Here is a 16,855-nt window from a genome sequence, read left to right as displayed (position 1 = left end):
AATTTATAACTATTTACATTATCTAAATCTACTAAAATTGCGCTTGCACAATCTCTCCTGTTACCAATTCTCGATTACGCGGACACTTGTTATCTAAATTTGAGTGAAGAATTACTGGATAAACTTGAGCGCATTCAGAATGTTTGTATAAGATTCATATTTGGACTTCGCAAATATGACCATGTTTCCGAATTTCGCGAAAAACTCAAGTGGCCCTCGATCCGCCTTCGCAGGAATACTCACATTCTGTCTTTTTTGTATAATGTCCTGTTTAATCCTACGACTCCGATTTATTTAAAAGAGCGTTTTAGCTTTTTAAGTGATACTCACTGTCGCTCCCTTCGCTCCGAGGACAACCTAATCTTGAAAATTCCTTCCCATAATACTTCCTTCTATTCTAAATCTTTTTCTGTTAAAGCTGCTCGGCTCTGGAATTCATTGCCCTTAGACACTCGGCGTGCCCAATCTCTAACCTCTTTCAAACGGCTGGTAAACATGCACTTTTTTCCTCCCTGATCTTTTAATTTAACTTATTAATCCAAATTACGCTTGTATGTGTATGTTTTATTTTTTATTTATTATTATTTTTGAATTATTTTGTTTAATTATTTTTCTTTTGTCTTCCCTTAGATGCCGTCTTGTTTTTATGTTTTGCAGGTTTTCATGTATGTATGTATGTGTGTATGTTTGTATGTATGTATGTATGTATGTATGTATGTATGTATATATGTATTTCTTTGTATATATGTATGATGTAGTTAAGTATAGTCTTTGTATTATTATTATGTATTATTGCTTAATATTTATGTATTTAAATTACTTAACTTTTCTTATTTTTGTGTGCGTATACCCGAATCGGTGCTTACGTTTTTTTTTCTCTTCCACAGTGGTTGTCTGGAAGAGATCGCTCTTTAGCGATAAGACCGCCATTTGTACATTAGTTTCTAAGTGTTATTATAAGTTATTGTTTATTTTTGTTTTTAATGTACAATAAAGTATATTTCTTCTTCTTCTAAATCTAAAACGCAGTGTTGGCCGACCCCCCACCAGGTCGACTGACGACATCAAGCAAGTCGCAGGGATTCGCTGGATGCAGGTGGCTCAGTATCGTGATGTCGTTGGATCAGCTTCCACCTTCACACAGGAATTAAAACTATAAGAAATGTAAACAGTAATTGTTATCAATTGTAAATTATAATTACTGTATGACTTTTTCATTTTAAAAGAGCAACTGTTGAGTTTCTTGCCGGTATCTTCTCAGCAGAACCTGTCTTCCGAAGCGGTGGTAGAATCTTTACAAATGTCAACTGACGTGTCAAAAGTGCTTGTAAACTGAGCCTACTTGAAATTTTTGATTTTTTGATTTTGGAAGTCCCTACAAAAGGCCTATGTCCTGCAGTGGACGTCCATCGGCTGATATGATTATGATGAAAACTAAAGTGATCTAAACTATCTAAATATTTAGTTAGTTTTAGATGTGCCTATAATTTATTTATTTATTTATAAAAACCATGAAGGTTATGGTTTTCGATGAAATTATAGGTTCCCCAACCATAGATAATATGAAGGTTATTGGAATTACAGGCACACGCAATGCACTTATAAAAGCCAAAATGCAGTACCTACCCTGAGTACTCATTAGGATTTTTCCATTTTGTACAGTTAGTATGTATAGTGCTTACCCTATCTAAAATCCTTGTGAACGCCACGGGGTAGATGATGTTACCACTTACGTCACTTGACTGGCGCATAAGCGCATTGTATGACGTATTCCTAGTGTGTGTGGTCGACGTTCTGGTATAGGCGAGGGGTTTCACATGGGGTTTTTCACTTATGGTGGAAACCCATTTCCGGGATATTTATTATAGAAAAAATAAGTAACAATTTTGACCCGATTTTTAAAAGATCTAATCGAAACTTACGATTTGAGACCTGTTAAATAATAATTTATAATAAATTTAGGCAAGTATTTGGGGTTTTTTTAGTGGGTCTTTGCCGTTTTTATTTGTATTGTAAGGAGGTTACTCACTCTGGAGCCCTGAACACCGGTTGCTTGGGCACTCAAATGTCCCGCACCGGGAGGGTTTATTTTTTTTATAAATTTTTAATAGTGTTTTGTATTATATTTTTATATTAACATTGTTAATAATTTTATAAACAAGATAAATAAATGAGAGTAAATAAAAAAAATATGAAAGAAGATGCATCAAAAGCTAGTATACATTAAATAGATATTTATAAATTCTCAATCGTCTTGTTTACTTAACCAGTTTGCGATCAAGCGCCGCGGAGCGATTACGAACCTAAGTGTGTTTTTACGTTATAATTGTGTATGTAGAGTAAAATGGAAATACTTATATGGATTTATGTGTGTGTTGTCGCGGTTGTATTGCAATCATTTCAAGCTCAAAGCCAAGTTACATACGCATCAGGTAATGACAAAAATGTTATTTGAAAGCATTTATATGTAGGTAAGTAACTAATGGTCGGGGTATGCACCTGCAACTTTTCAGTTAAGTGCATTTTAAGAATTTAAATAGCACGTGCTTCAAACGGTGAAGGAAAACATCGTGTGAAAAACCTGCATACCAGAGAATTCTCTTAATTGTCTGCGTGTGTGAAGTCTGCCAATCCGCATTGGGCCAGCGTGGTGGACCATTGGCCTAACCACTCTCATGCTGAGAGGAGACTCAGCAGTGAGCCGAATGTGATGATAATGATGAAGTAACCAACATTTCTAGTATTACATTACTTAATTAGGGTCAGTTTTGATCTGTTTTCGACTTGGATGGATGACCCCGTACCAAAAGTTTGATTTGATTTGTTTTAAAGGGATTTCATTGCATATTTTACAGTTAGTAAATATAAATCTTTTATCTATATTAATCATAAACACAGATCGAGATTATGAATCCGAATCAAAATAATATTTTCAAACCCTTTTACAATTTCCATGATCAAAGATTTTATACTAGGTAGCGAGTTGTAACTGAGGCGGAAAATAGTGGCTAATTATCTTAATTTCATTTAGTCGCATTGTAATCAACGAAAGTTATTTCAACAAATAATACCTAAATATTGTCTACAATGTCGAGTTGCGTGTTCAGGAAGTTTAAAACCTATTTATATATCCCTACATACATAAGTATATACCTACATAATGTAAGTAGAGTATAGAAATATACGAGTAGGTACCTATAGGTATCACGTTTTTTCCTGATTTTCCATTATCATAATGACTTAGATGATAGTTCCGTTTGTTCGAGCACGTATCAACTGTATGTATTTCGATACACTTTTTATTATCCAAGATTTCTTTATATAAAACTACCAGACGCCCCACGGTTTCACTCGCGTACTTATCGTTCCCTTTGGAATACGAGATAAAATATTGCCTTTGATAAAATATATCTAGAAAATTCTTTAATGAATAGAAAGCCACGTTATCTGTGAGTGTCATAACACACACAAATTACGTGGCTTCCTATTCATTATAGAATTTCGTAATTTGGTTCAGTTTATCCCTACAGTCTCACAAATGCAGAAAATTTACCTCATAATAATATATATTATTAGTGTAGATTTATATACGCCATTAAAAGAGTCACTGGCTTTTTGATAAGCCTGAAGATTATTTGTTGGTGGTATATAATAATAAATGTCCAATAAATAACAACATTAATCGATATATAACAAGGAAAATAATGTTGTTTTGTGATACATCTACATTCTACATTTATAATAACATTCTGAGAAGAATTATTAATATTATAATTACCTGAACGTACCTACCAACAAACATAAATTAATATGTGCCCACAAACAAAGATTTTATACTACTAGATATGTTACTAGCACGTCGAAATTCAGGCGAACAAAGCGCCAAACTCTCAAACAAATAAGCCTAAAAATTATATGATTAGGTACATTTTCAATACAGATGATGTTGTAATCTAAGATGGAAGCGAGCTTATTTGTTAGGAGGCACAGGTCTTTGCCGTAGGGTGGTAACTAAGCCTCCCACCAGCAGGACCTGGATAAATTAAAAAAACATCAATCGGCCCAGCCGACGATAGAATCCAGGACCTCCGTCTTGTAAATCCACCGCGCATACCACTGCGCCACGGAAGCCATCGATTCGAACCTAGGACCTCTTTATTGAGAACCACACACCTACTACAATAAAGAGGTTCCTGGACAAGCTCTCTTACATACTCTAGTCTCTAATAATAGTCTAAATGCCACTGTAATAGTACATTATGTAATAGTTCGATAAGTTCAAAATTACAGCCAAGGCGATGTTGTAGCTCGAGCCTTGGCGAGAGCTATAGGAAGCAGAGGTTGTAATTATGATAGCGCACGTATGTCATACGACGTTGAAAACACTTTCTGAAAACTAATTTGCATCTTTGCATGTTTTCCTGGTTGGCATTTATTGTCAAAATTATTAATATTATTTGGCTTTAGAATTAAATGGCTTAACTTAATTTTATTCATAAAATGTTGGGCACTTTTCTGACAAACACTCTTTGCCAAGATTTAAAAAAGTACCGTTCGTTTTTTGGCGGATAACAAAGGTTTTATGTTACATTACGGCACATGTGCGTAATGAGATACATTACGATATTGAAATTGGTGAAATAAGCGATACTTTACGAGCAAATGTGTTATAAAAATATATAATGCTTTCCAGTCCCGAAGTCCTTCACACACGACAAAGTTATAGTGTGCTATCTAACACGATGGGCAGCATACCGAGAGGGGGATGGCAAGTTTGACATCTTCGACACAGAGCCGTCCCTCTGCACTCATCTCATCTACGCCTTCGTCGGTCTGGACGAGAACTCGAACAAGATCAGGAGTATTGGTAAGAGATGCAGTAATAAAGAAGTTATAAGTTGTTTGATCCGCATATTGAGAAAAAATTATTGAATATCTTGTTAAGAAAAAAAGCCGTAATAGCCCAGTGGATAGGACCTCTGACTTCCGATAACGGAGGGCGTGCGTTCTAACTTTTGAGTTGTGTGCATTTTAAGAAATTAAATATCACGTGTCTCAAACGGTGAAGGAAAACATCGTAAGGAAACCTGCATACCAGAAAATTTTCTCAATTCTCTGCGTGTGTGAAGTCTGCTAATCCGCATTGGGCCAGCGTGGTGGACTATTGGCCTAACCCCTCTCATTTTGAGAGGAGACTCGAGCTCAGCAGTGAGCCGAATATGGGTTGATAATGATGATCTTGTTAAGAGTTATCATGATCACATTTCTTGATTCAAGCCTAACAAAATCTTGCCTGTGATCTGACGCTATGAGAACTTTTTTTAACACGCCTAACTTGTTGATACAACAAAGATTTTGTACGATACATCTAAACTGGCCGCGTGGCGCAGTGAGTAGTGACCCTGCTTCCTGCATCCACGGCCGTGGGTTCGATTCCCACAACTGGAAAATATTTGTGTGATGAGCATGGGTGTTTTCCAGTGTCTGTGTGTATTTATACATTATATAAGTATTTATATAATGTATATATGTAGTATATAATTGTATATTAATATTATAATATCAACTATCTTAGCACCCATAACACAAGCTACTCTGTATTCTTACTTTGCTAGATAGTGATGTGTATTGTTTAAGTATACTTATTTGTTAAAAAAAAAAAAAAACTTTATACAGATCAATTAAGTTCGTTGTTCCAACTTCTTAATCTTGCACAATACGTGAATGAAACTTTGTAAGATCAATGAAAGTCATAAGTTGATTCAATTAAGATTTTGCATTAAGATTTCTATAAAACTTTATAAGATCAATGAGGTTCTGAAGAAAGATCTTGCACGATACCTATCGTCTGTAAAACTTTATCGGACCAATGAAGTTCTTATGTTTTTGCACAATACATCTATGAAACTTAATTACATCTATGAAACTTAATTACATCAGTGAAATTATTATGTGCTGTCAACAAAAATGGGCACATAAAAGTCCATCAAATAGGTAACTGCCTAAGGGCATACCTACTTGATAATTTTTTTAAATGTAATATAGACTTGCGCTTGACTACAATAATGATACCTGATGAAAAGCTCCCTTGCCTAGAATATGCCTATTCACTATTGCTTTGAAGGTGTTTAATAAGGTCAGGAAACACAGACGCCGAAAGGATCCATGTTGACCATTTTTCAAAAATATTTTCAGATCCTTGGCAAGATTTAGAAGTAAATTATGGGCTAGGTGGCTTGAAACATGCAGTGGAGTTAAAGAAGAAGAATCCATATATGAAGGTATCAGTTGGCATAGGAGGTTGGAACGAAGGGTCCATCAAATATTCCAATATGGTTGCCGATCCGAAAAGGAGAAAAATTTTTGTTACGAGTGTTGTTAATTTTCTGGAGTAAGTTGGTATTATGAATAGATTCTTACAATATATATGTTTTTGTGGAGGGCAGTTATCAGTATTGGCATAAATAAGAGGGTATTTGATGACTTGAGCTCAGTTGTTTGTTAGACTGGCAGCGTGACGGTGTCTACGCTGCCAGTCGCGATTTTGTGCAATTATGTTTTGTGTCGTGTTGTTAGTAGGAAATTATTGTTTATCATAAAATCAGAAAATGTTTAGTATGGTCATGGAGAACATGTCGGACAGGAAAGGTGAGTGTTAATGCATTCTAGACGGATCCTTTAAACCTACACCCAAGGCCACAAGTCCTGGGACCTGCCCAAGGTGTTTCCTCTACCACAAAATAATGGTACAGTCACTGTAGCTTAGCTTATTTTTGAATTAGACACAACATTAGCAACAGCCAATTTTCACAGGCTAACCCAGGACTCTAACCAAGAACCTTATGATCAATTATTAAATTGTCCTTTTTTTTTAAAGTATATGATTTTGCATGAGGTTCCTAGTTTCTTAATACCCATGGACATAATGAATTTTTTTCAAGGGGCGTAATTAGACTGGTCTGTTGCAATTACACGCCTATAACCTCAACTTACAGTTAATTTTAGTGCATTTTGGTAAATATTTAGATCACGCCTTATAGAAAATAACTCATTTGCTTGCAAAATACGATTTCTGTTTACTATTTACGGTTTATATGTATTAAATTGATTTTTTATTATCACATTGTAACATCAGCAATTTGTGTTTGCATTTAACCATAACGTGCCATAACATTGAAACAAAAGACGTGTAAAGAATAATATATGGAGAGCTCATACATACTTTTAATAAAATATTTACAAATAAATAAACAATTTTGCATATTTCAGAGTCCACAAATTGGACGGTTTGGATATTTTTTGGGATTGCCCGACGCAAAGGGGTGGAAAACCGGACGATAGAAAAAATTTACTGCTACTAGTTAAAGTTAGTTAATTTTATCTAACAATTATGCTTAAAAGATGAGATTGCTATGACATAAACACCTGAGTTTTACACCTTGATTATACTCGTATGAACCCAATCTGATTAAGTTTAGCTTGTTTGCTTTAGGACTTTCTAAATTCTAGAGAAATTATCTCTTCTTATTTCGAGAAAGTACTGCCATATTTTTTTCCGCTGTTAAGCAGCATTGCTGATTAGCATCGGTCTGAATGGCATGGTGCTGGTGTAGTTACCAGGCAATTATATAATTTCAGGCACAGGCACTTACAAAATACTGATTGTGTAAGTGCCGTTGGCTCCATAATGGTACATTATGTAAAGCATTGTCTACTATTGCAAAAAAAATCAAAAATTCATTTATTTCAAGTAGGCTCAGTATACAAGCACTTGTGATACGTCAGTTGACTAAAGATTCTACCACCGGTTCCGAAGGCAGATTCTGCTGAGAAGAAACCGGCAAGAAACTCAACAGTAGCTCTTTTAAAAAAAAACATACAATAATATTATAATTACAATTGATGACAACATTACAATTTCTTATAGTTTTACTTCCTGTGTGAAGGTGGGAGCTGATCCAACGGCCTCCAAGCAACTTTATCATTAAGGAACTCATCGATGGTGTAGTAACCTCGACTAAGCAAATGTTTTAAGCAAATGTTTTAAGCAAATGTTTTTGCAAGTATACTAGAGTCCAATTAATAATCAGAAAGCGTCTATTTGAACTTTCATAATTACAATTACAGGAATGCAGTGCCAAAAACTATTTTTCCGCATTATTTTACCCTGGTTTGCCTGGACTTGCTACGCCGTCTTACAGCTAGTATTTTTTGCCACCATTTTTGCTCACGTGGGCATGATTTGTATTATTAGGATAAATATAATTATAGGACATAGGTACTCGTAGTAGGATAAGTTAGCTTACGTTTTGACGGCCTCCGTGGCGCAGTGGTATGCGCGGTGGATTTACAAGACGGAGGTCCTGGGTTCGATCCCCGGCTGGGCCGATTGAGATTTTCTTAATTGGTCTAGGTCTGGCTGGTGGGAGGCTTCCGCCGTAGCTAGTTACCACCCTACCGCCAAAGACGTACCGCCCTGCGATTTGCCGGTACGATGCCGTGTAGAAACCGAAAGGGGTGTGGATTTTCATCCTCCTCTTAACAAGTTAGCCCGCTTCCATCTTAGATTGCATCATCACTCAAGGGCTAACTTGTAAAGAATAAAAAAAAAACGTTTCTCAATTTAAAAAAATATTACAGGAATTAAATGAAGCCTTCGAACCGAACCGCAAGCTTCTAACAGCCACTTTGAGAACTGGATACATGGATAGCAAGATGAATGATCTGTACGATCTCGTTCAGTTGAACTTCTACTTGGATTATATGCATATCATGGCGTATGACTACCATGGGGCGTGGGAAGGGTTCGTTGGAGCTAACGCGCCTTTACGAGGAATGGATGATAATGATATATTAAATATCGTAAGTATCCAAGCCTGAGGCATGACAAATTTATTTTAAATATTTGCCACCATTATATTAACGGTGAGACGTGATATCCCAGGGGATATGACCTCTGCCTTCGATTCGGAGGGCGTAGGGCGTGGGATTCGAACTTTTCAGTTGTGTGCATTTTAAGTAATCGTGAGGAAACCTGCATACCTGAGAATTTTCTTTAATTCTGTAGCGTGTAAAGTCTGCCAATCCGCATTGGGCCTGCGTGGTGGACTAAGGCCTAACCCCTCTCATACTGAGAGGAGACTCGTGCTCAACAGGAAGCCGATTATGGGTTATTAATGATGATGATTTTAACCGCACCGCTTGCCTCAATGCAAGGATTTCTCCTTATATAAAGGAGAAGGGACAATGAAGATTATCCACCAGCTGCTCCTATATGGGTTGGGGTTCAGTTCAGGGTGATATTGTTAAATCCTAAACCACTGTCAGATGTTTTTGATTCTGTCTGTTTACGGAAACATTATTTACATTTAAAAAATAAATATTTGCCACTAGCGGACGCCCGCGACTTCGTCCGCTCGGAATTCAGTTTTTTCACAAATCCCGTGGGAACCATGGATTTTTCCGGGATGAATAGTAGCCTATATGTTATTCCAGAGTAAAATCTATATCCATTCCTAATTTCAGCCAAATCAGCTTTAGTAGCTGCAGCGTAAGAGTTACAGACACACTTACACACTTAGACACGAACTTTCGCCTTTATAATATTAGTGTGAAGTGTGAAGTGTGATTAATGTGAAGTGTGAAGTGTGATTAGAGTGAATTGTGATTAGTGTGAAGTGTGATTAGTGTGATACAATATATAAGAGCGCTTTTTTCGATTTCACCACTATTTGTCGATATGTCACATCTTTCGTCATTGGATGAATCGTATCACGTCTACTGGTGGGCAGTGGCGTGCATAAGGTCGTCGATCAGGGTATGCACTATTATGACAAATTAGCCAAATGGGAAAAAATCTGTATTTCATAAGCTTTAACAAACCATATCTTTGGGTATGCAGCGCTTAAGTGCATGTATGAAACGCAAGCCACTGCTCTGGGGGGGGGGGGGTCTAGCATAACGGCACTTTCGTAATTAAACTAACAGTAGTGATAAGGGAATTTCGTTATACGATACGATGAGATGAGTCTAGACCAGAGTTCCCCAAACTTTTTGTGTCGTAGACCCCTTGCCATGTTTTTCCGTGTTGGGTAGACTCCCTACTTACCTGATATTGATTTCCTGTAAATTTCTAACTGTAGTGAAGTTTAGTGTTAAAAAATTAATATTAATTGAATTTTAATTTAAACTACTCAAAATCAAATTTTGTATCTGATATGTATTTTACCATAATACGTAACATAAAATAAACTATAAATAAAATAACATACGCAATAAGTAAACATTTTTAGTGAGAACGATGAACCTGATGCTTTAATAATAAAAATATATATATAAGATAGTATGATGTAAGTAAATAGGTACTATTAGTGTATGTGTTGAGATCCACTGTCGTGGACCCCCATTTTCATTTCATGGACCCCCAAATGTTTTTTCGCTAACGTAGACCCCTAGTCAAGGATGGCAAGATACACAAAGTAACACTATCGGTCATTATTGGAATGACCATTTAACTTACAACTACAGTTCTACCCTCTATATTGATCAAGAACAGCGCTGATACCATCACATATAAACCAGGGTTATCTATGATAGAGCAAGGAGTCAGCCACCAGCTGATGTCAGACTTGTAACTGATCCAGTTGGGTTAAAGGGCCCTTTTACAGTATACTAATACTCCCCCATTCTCAGCTGGTGTTGGCTCTCAGCTAATTAATTAACAATGCAATGGCCTTACTTCTATTAACTCACCCACTGAAGTTCGGAAACACTATCACTATTTTAACACTGCACCATTACTATTTAACAAATGGAAGACGAGTATTCAATATCCATTCCAAGACCTTGATTACACTGAACTACTCAACCAACAGGCCACAGATTGGCAGGCTACCGCCTACGCGCCATTTTAAAGCAATTCAATTGGACGAGAGTCACGTAAATAATTAAATCCCAATTCCATGAAACCTGATTCTAATATTATTACAATAATTAACGTAGATTTAGCTAACTGATAAAATAATTCACTCGGTGACATATACATAATATTCTATTTTTATTTTAGGAATACACCGTCAAATACCTTTTATCTTTTGGTATAACAACAAACAAATTGGTGCTGGGGTTGCCTATGTTTGGAAGGACTTTCACTTTCAACACGCGTGTTGTCAATGAGGTGGAATTTTTAAAAACACCGACTACAACTACAGGGTTCGCCGGACGGTTCTCTAAAGAAAATGGATTCATTGGTTATAATGAGGTAGGGTACTAATGTTACAATGCGGAATGTGTTTGTTAGACTGTATGTTTAAACGGCCGGTGGGAGGCTTTGGCGTGGCTAGTTACCACCCTACCGACACAGACTTACCGCCAAGCGATTTAGCGTTCCGGTACGATGTCGTGTAGAATCCGAAACACCCGAATAAATTAGCCCGCGTCCATCTTAGATTGCATAATCATGTATCATCATTGTATGTCAGGATTTTGGAATATCATAAAAACCATTGATATTAAGAGCTTAAGTGCTTCATGTTCTGCGATCACAACCGACGAATTATGTTATATTTGTGTAAATAATTTTATTCCGGAGGGTGTGGGTTTGAATACGATTCGGTGCGCCTCCAACTTTTCAGTTGTGTGCATTTTAAGAAATTAAATATCACGTGTCTCAAACGGTGAAGGAAAAACATCGTGAGGAAACCTGAATACCAAAAAATTTTCTTAATTCTCTGCGTGTGTGAAGTCTGACAATCCGCATTGGGCCAGCGACTATTGGCTTAACCCTTCTTCTATCTTTCTTCTTCATCGATCGAGGTCAGCAGTGAGCCAAATATGGGTTGAAAATAATTTTTATTTGTAGATCTGCCTGCAACTAATGAACAAGACGTCTGAATGGGAGCAATTCTGGCACAACCAGACTGTCACGCCGTACCTGCGGGATGACACTCGCTTTATCAGCTATGACAACACGCGCTCTTTTGCCAACAAAGTGAAGTAAGTATATGTCGGCGAGTGAGTTATTTGATCGGTTGGCAAAATCTACGTTAATAGGGATCATGACAGTTTTTTAAATTGTATATAAATTATGAGTATACTAATAGCAAAGCAATTTTGTAAAAGTAACAGGGTATCTGCGATCATTACTTTCGGAGCTACAGGGATTTAAAGGGTCAGATTTGCGGCGCTGCCGCGGATCCCTAAAAAACGCTCCATACTAAATAGCACGATTTATTGACGTCGTTGGCTCGCTGATCGTCAGGTTTGTATGGGCGTTCAAACAAAATTACTAATATCTTTGTTATTTGTGCATTTATGTTTATAGTTCATTTATTGAACAATGTCACATTTAATGTAAGGAAGCTAAAACTGTATGAATTTTCATCTAATTACGATAAAAAAAATTAGTTGATTTTGAAATTTTATAATCTTATTTATTTTGCAAATAGCCAGGCAATCTTTGCTTTTTATGTATAAATCAGTTAACATTGACCTTATTTACCCGAATGTATCATAAAAATCAATATATTCAAACCTAGTCATCATCCCCATTATTGTGATAATATTAGAATCAGGTTTCATGTAATTGGGATTTAATTATTTACTGTTTAAATAAATAAGACTGTAAAAGGTTGATCGCGCAACTCTGTCTATTGTGTCGGTAGCCGCGAAAATGGCGCGCAACCGGTACGCTTGAGAGAGTGAGGCACCCTGCTCCCACTGTAGTCTGCTAGTTTAGCGGCTCACTTGTAATCGCGGTCTTTGAAATGGATAGTCGTCTTCCATTTGTTAACCATAGTGAAATAGTGGTAGTGATATAGAAGCTTATAGGTGAGTTAATAGAAGTAAGGCCATTGCATTGTTAGTTAATTAGCTGGGAGCCGACACGAGCGGAGAATGGGGAGTAGTAGTATACTGTAAAAGACGTCTTTAACCCAACTGGAATCAGTTACAAGTCAGAAGTAGCAGAAGTTAGTATGCCCCGCCGTCATTTATATTTAAGCTACTCTGGACTCGGTGGATCGCCGAGCTATAAGGCTCATCGGTAACGAGGAGTTAACTAATGCTAAATTGCAAACGTTTGAGCTTTGTCGAAAGGTCGCCTGTCTGTCGGTTTTCTACAAGATTTATTTCCTAGAGTGCGCCCAGGAACTTTTCGATCTATACTACTTTCTTGATGTGTACTGTTTACCAACAAACAAATTAGAAATGAAGGTAGAAAGCTCATGTCATTTCATAACTTATTTTAAATTATGTATGGTTTGTTTATAAAATGTTATCTATATCTATACTTATAATAAATCTGTAGAGAGGACAATTCTGTACATGAAATATATTTCCAAAATAACTATCAGGGGGTGATTAGTGGTCGATACTGATGCCAAAAATGCAATCAGTAAAATTTTTGTCTGTCTGTCTGTCTGTCTGTCTATCTGTATGTTCTTTATAGAAACAAAAACTACACGACAGATTTTAACGAAACTTGGTACAATAATTCTTCATACTCTTGGGCAGGTTATAGTATACTTTTCATCACGCTATGATAAATAGGAGCAGAGTAGTGAAGGGAAATGTTGGGAAAATGGGAGAAGTTACTCAATTTTTTATGCTTCCGTCGCGTGGTATGTTCGTAATAGAAACAAAAACTACTCGACGGATTTTAACAAAAGTTGGTACAACTATTCTTCATACACCTGGGCAGGTTATAGTATACTTTTCATCATGCTACGATTAATAGGAGCAGAGCAGTGAAGGGAAATATTGAGAAAACGGTAGAAGTTTCTCCATTTGTTAAGCTTCCTTCGCCGTCGCGTGGTAGGGTAGGGGTAGGGTAGGGTAGGGGCAGGGGTAGTAGTATGGTTTCACGCGGACGAAGTCGCGGGCGTCCGCTTGTATAAAATATATTAACAATATCTAATTGTCCTAAGCTTATTAATCAAATTTATTTTTATTATTTTAAGAACAAGTTACTTAATTATTATTATTATTAGTTGTGAAATGACTAGTGATTTATACCCTCATTTTTAATTTGTTTGTTGGTAAACACTATTCATCAAGAAAGGCTGAAGTCCTTCTTCACTTTTTTACCATAGAACTGCCAGGCATCGCAGAGGTCTGCATCCATACGTAGTTGATGTCCCTTATAGTCTAAACTAGCTGACGCCGCGCGGTTTCACTCGCGTAATACAGGGATAATATATAGCCTATAGCCTTCCTTGATAAATGGGCTATCGAACACTGAAAGAATTTTTGAAATCGGTCCAGTAGTTCCTAAGATTAGCGCGTTCAATCAATCAAACAAACAAACAAACTCTTCAGCTTTATAATATTAGTATAGAAGTACCTTGGACCCAAAGACGCGTTTCGGCTCTTCCGTCTTCGTTACTGATCCGCACTGCAAAGTTATGGAATGCCCTTCCAGCTTCCAGTACGATGTCGTGTAGAAATCTAAAGGAGTGTTGATTTGAGAGATGAGCCTGCTTCCATCTCTGCGGCGTGCCGCTGCGGTGCGCGATCAAGAGACCAAAGCTTTAGATTGCATCATCACTTACCGTCAGGTCAGATTGTAGTCAAGGGCTAACTTTTAAAAAAAACATGACGTGTTACGCCATTATCTCGTGAAGACTAATCGGCTAATAGCGCCGAACCCGAAATATCGCTCTCTCTTTCGTTGCGTTAGGACAAAAGAGAGACTGATATTTCCGAGCGCTAGGTGAATAGATCATCGCCATTTCGAATCCAATTTTGGGATAGTATATTCATGTTGTTGGTAAGCATTTTTATTGCAGGTGTTTTGTTTTTTTTTTCAGGTACGTCATAGACAGTGGCTTCGGCGGTGTCTTTGTATACAGTATAGCGACAGATGACTTCAGAGGCAGCTGTGACGAGGAGGTGGACACGTATATCGACTTCATTGAACGATTCAATAAAATCGCTAATGTTCCTATTTTGAAAACGGCTTTGGAAAACTTTAATACGTGTAGGTATCATAAACAAAACATTTTCTTCTAGAATATTTGCCATATTATACCAATACGATATTCCGTTCCGCTTCAATTTGTCGCAAATAATAAGAAAGGAGTGAGTACAATACAACGATACTCTAGTGGGTGGGTTATTTATTTATTTATTATTCAACAAAAAACACATTTCAATTATGCCTAACCATAGTGCAACACAAACCACAGTTGGTTTTACTGTGCACTGGTTATTATTACATAATACAATATTTATGAACAAAAATAATTAACAAACAAAAGAGAAGAAATACCAAGAATAATCATTATAGGGTAGTTAAATAAATATTGTAAAAGTGTGAGTGAACCGCTGCTGTGACGCTACACAGGCTGTCCCAAAAAATAAGTCTTTAGGTTAAAACCCATTATCTCTCTGTGTTGAATCAGTTCCCATTACCATAGAGCTGTTGAGGCTAGGTAATTGTGTAGATATTCAAATTATATTTCTGATATAAAAATTAAAATATTTTAGGCTCATACGCCAGAATCACAAGCCGTAGACCATTTAAAAAAAATATCTCATAATACGAACATCTACGGTTTTGCACACCACTATAATCAAAAAAATGGATACAATTCCCTGTTTTATAATTTCAGATGAAATCCAGACCGAATACTACAGTATCTCTAACGGAAAGCCCCGCCTTAAACTACCAAGTCCACAGTTTGGAAACTACCCTCTGTTGAGAACAGTGAACGAAGCAATTACCTTATCCCTAGAAGAAATAAAAGTTAACAACGAAATCGAACGGATTTTAGACGAAAGAGCAAAGCTTGTAGAGAAGGGCAGTGTTCCGTGTTTTAGGACGTGCAATGAAATATGCTTTTACGGCTTCTGATTTTTATTAAAAGTGTACTCGTTGTTAATTTCTTTTTAAAACAATAAATATATTAATTATTTTAACATAGGTGTTTACTTGTCGATCGCACACTCGAAAAAAGATGACGTCATGTGTCGTTCCCTCGCTCTAGGGTTGCCAACATTTTTTACAAGAAATAAAGTTTATTCTGGTCAATGGCGTAGCGTGCCTTGGAGAGGCCCTGTATCAAAATTTGTGGGGGGGCCCAAATAAAGGGTTAAGATTTCTCACAAAATAAATAAAAAATATGCTTGCTTAAAAGAAGTAGTTAGTTTAATAAATAAATATACTTAAACAATACACATCACTATCTAGCCCCAAAGTAAGCATACAGAGTAGCTTGTGTTATGGGTGCTAAGATAGTTGATATTGTAATATTAATATACAATAATATACTACATATAAATACTTATATAATGTATAAATACACTCAGACACTGGAAAACATTCATGCTCATCACACAAATATTTTCCAGTTGTGGGAATCGAACCCACAGCCGTGGATGCAGAAAGCAGGGTCACTACCCACTGCGCCACGCGGCCGTCAAACGTTTACATATGTATGGTGTTTTCAACTTTTGAGCACACGCTTAGCCAGGTAAAAAAAAAATTGTGGGTTACCTACATTTTACAAATTTTTGCTTTCACACGTAAGGGCCCTTGTAGTCTGGTCTATGAAGATTAATAAACAGTATTTTAGAAAAACGAACATTTTCTGTTGAAAAATGGAATGATTGCAAATTCCATCAGTATTTTCCAAAAGACGTTGTCACGTTCAACTATCGTAAATCGACTTTACAGACAATCGATTTTTTTTATTCATCAGCCCTCGACTACGATGTTATCTGATGATATGGCGATGCAATATTAGATGGACTGGCTTATTTGGAAGAGTTACGTGTTAATTTATTATACCTATGCTTCTAACGGTTTTTACATAGTGTTGCTTGATGGTCCTTGACGGTGAGTACGGAGGGTGTA

General features: G+C 36.6%; 1 protein-coding gene across 1 annotated transcript; it reads left to right on the top strand.

Moving 5' to 3' along the window:
* The first annotated feature begins 2,263 nt into the window (after positions 1-2,263).
* Positions 2,264-15,918, top strand: LOC112050020 (probable chitinase 2). The gene is made up of 9 exons (XM_024088139.2): positions 2,264-2,432; positions 4,694-4,867; positions 6,196-6,391; positions 7,270-7,366; positions 8,641-8,862; positions 11,066-11,260; positions 11,861-11,994; positions 14,808-14,977; positions 15,612-15,918. The coding sequence occupies exons 1-9, from the start codon at positions 2,345-2,347 to the stop codon at positions 15,851-15,853; spliced, it is 1,518 nt and encodes a 505-aa protein (XP_023943907.2). The 5' UTR covers positions 2,264-2,344; the 3' UTR covers positions 15,854-15,918.
* Positions 15,919-16,855: the final 937 nt, after the last annotated feature.

The sequence above is a fragment of the Bicyclus anynana genome, chromosome 18 (assembly GCF_947172395.1).
Source record: "Bicyclus anynana chromosome 18, ilBicAnyn1.1, whole genome shotgun sequence".
Taxonomy (NCBI): domain Eukaryota; kingdom Metazoa; phylum Arthropoda; class Insecta; order Lepidoptera; family Nymphalidae; genus Bicyclus; species Bicyclus anynana.
This window is presented reverse-complemented; position numbering and strand designations above follow the sequence as displayed.